General features: G+C 39.2%; 1 protein-coding gene across 1 annotated transcript in view; it reads left to right on the top strand.

The window, feature by feature from the left end:
• Positions 1 to 1,780, top strand: part of mphosph8 (M-phase phosphoprotein 8) — a 50,688-nt gene extending 48,908 nt beyond the window's left edge. Inside the window, exon 14 of the mRNA XM_014018986.1 lies at positions 894 to 1,780. Within this exon, the coding sequence (XP_013874440.1) occupies positions 894 to 935 (42 nt within the window). The 3' untranslated portion in view covers positions 936 to 1,780. The remainder of the gene's footprint in view (positions 1 to 893) is intronic.
• The last annotated feature ends 443 nt before the right edge of the window (positions 1,781 to 2,223 follow it).

Genomic DNA, 2,223 nt, shown 5'->3' with positions numbered 1-2,223 from the left:
GTCACCAGGCAATATTTTCGCTTATCGCAATAATTTGTGAGACAATTAATCTCCCAGCAAAATTTGTTATCGTGACAGGCCTAGTGACGTTCAGCTGTTTCCGCTGTCCTGCCTCGTCCCAGATGTTATCATAAACGTAAACCTATCCTTTCTGCTGCGTAGTTTAACATTGCGTTTATTTCCCTACGTCTCCTGGCAGCGTTAAACATAGCCTGTACTAGCTGAATAGATAGAATAATCACAACTTGCCCATTAGCAAGGCATTCACGAAAGAATCGCTCCATTGTCCCGAGATGATTAGCCTCTGCTAGTTAGCAAGTTTCTCTTCCTGTTTACTACCGCAAAGCTTGTCGCCGACGTCTGACGTAATCACGCGTTGCGTAGCCTTGTTTATTTGCATCAAACAGTCGAGAGGGAAACTAGATGGAAACAGTCTAGATTCGAATTTTTATTTAATTTTTTGCGAATTTTGAAAAGTTCGATAAAAATTCACTCTACAACTGGATGGAAACACGATTATTGCAGTTCCACTTATAAACCCCAGCTGAATGATTTAAATGTCAAGAAGGATTTAAAAGTGTGATGTGATGATKAAATAAAACTGTTTGATTTAAAAGTTCAGTAACAATAAAATCAGCATGAGAGCATTTATATTTGCACCAAATGATTGTTTTCAGCAGGAAGTAAATGATGCAGAATTCATGAGCCACGMTGAGCTCGAAAGTTTTTAACAAAAMATTGCTGTCACTTTCAACAATAAGTAAAAAACAACATGAGTGGATTTTTTTATATTTATCATGAAGAAAGAGGAATAATTCTCTACAGGCTTAAAACTTCAGTTTCCTTGTGAGTCCAGAAATGATCTCCAAGATTTCTTTGTTGGTTGTTTTCAGGTCAAGCTCCTCATCTGTGCGTACAGAGTCCAGCTGCAGTGACGATGGGGTCAGAGCTGACTTCCTGTCCGCAGACTCAARCCCGGCTCTAAGCTGCGACGGCACTGAAGCCATCAAGCCGTCCGTGTTTTGTTGTTTGGGTTGCTCTGTAGCTCCTGGATGGGAAGAGTCCAACGACCCCGCCTCTCTCTCTCTCTCTGGACCCAAACGTTCCTGTGTTGTGCCTTTCTCTGAGCTCCATCAGCAGACCTGCTGGATCAGATAGATGTGTGTGGTTTCTCACTCTAGATTGTGTGTTGTTGTGTGTGGATACTTCTGCATTCAGAAAACATATAGACTGTTATTTTGTCTTCTGCATTTACAGCGTTTTACTTGGACAAAAAATCGTTTTAAATAATTCATCTTGGTAAATGATAACAGTTCTGCTGTGACCTGGGACGTAAAAGAGGTGAAGAAAACAAACACACCCTTCCTGCAGTTTGAGGTCTTTTTAAAGTTAGAAGTTTTAATGAATGGAAATGTTTCTTTTTGCCTTTCATGCACAGAGTTGTGTTTTTATATATATATATATATTTTCCGGTTTGTACATATTCACATACTATATATAAAAATATATACATACATGTTATACAGTGATGGCTAATTTTCATTTTACTCCTGCTGCTGTAGAAGTAATTTATTTTGTGCAGTAAAAAGCTCTTAGGGTTGTTTTTTTTTTTAATGTTGGAAGTTAAGACTTTTTACATTTAGTCTCAGATTGCACAGCTAGTAAATATTGAAGCTTTGTAGTCACCACATGGTCACAGCAGCGTTAAGATATTTTTACAGACACCTTTCCCCAAATACAACTGTCCAGATTTGCCAATTAAAACGTTGGCTTGAATTTCCTCTGCAGTCTCTTGTGATGATTCCTGTTATGGAAATATTTATTTAACAAAGACAGAAATAYGTGGTCCAAGAATGAAGGTACTCTGTGGGATGATCAGCTGAGTTTTATTGCAACAGGAAACAGAACAACCTGCCCTGTCTCTGTGCCTCTGCCTCTCTCTGTCACTCCACTGCTGATGCAGTTGAGAGGCCTTACATTTACATAAACATATACAGTATATTTTATATATATATATACTCACTCACCAGCCACTTTATTAGGTACACCTGTCCAACTGCTCATTAACACTTAATTTCTAATCAGCCAATCACATGGCGGCAACTCAGTGCATTTAGGCATGTAGACATGGTCAAGACAATCTCCTGCAGTTCAAACCGAGCATCAGTATGGGGAAGAAAGGTGATTTGAGTACCTTGGTTGTTGGTGCCAGAAGGGCTGGTC

Source organism: Austrofundulus limnaeus, unplaced genomic scaffold (genome assembly GCF_001266775.1).
Source record: "Austrofundulus limnaeus strain Quisiro unplaced genomic scaffold, Austrofundulus_limnaeus-1.0 Scaffold206, whole genome shotgun sequence".
Taxonomy (NCBI): domain Eukaryota; kingdom Metazoa; phylum Chordata; class Actinopteri; order Cyprinodontiformes; family Rivulidae; genus Austrofundulus; species Austrofundulus limnaeus.
The sequence above is the reverse complement of the archived record's forward strand: the minus strand, read 5'-3'. Positions and strand labels throughout refer to the sequence as shown.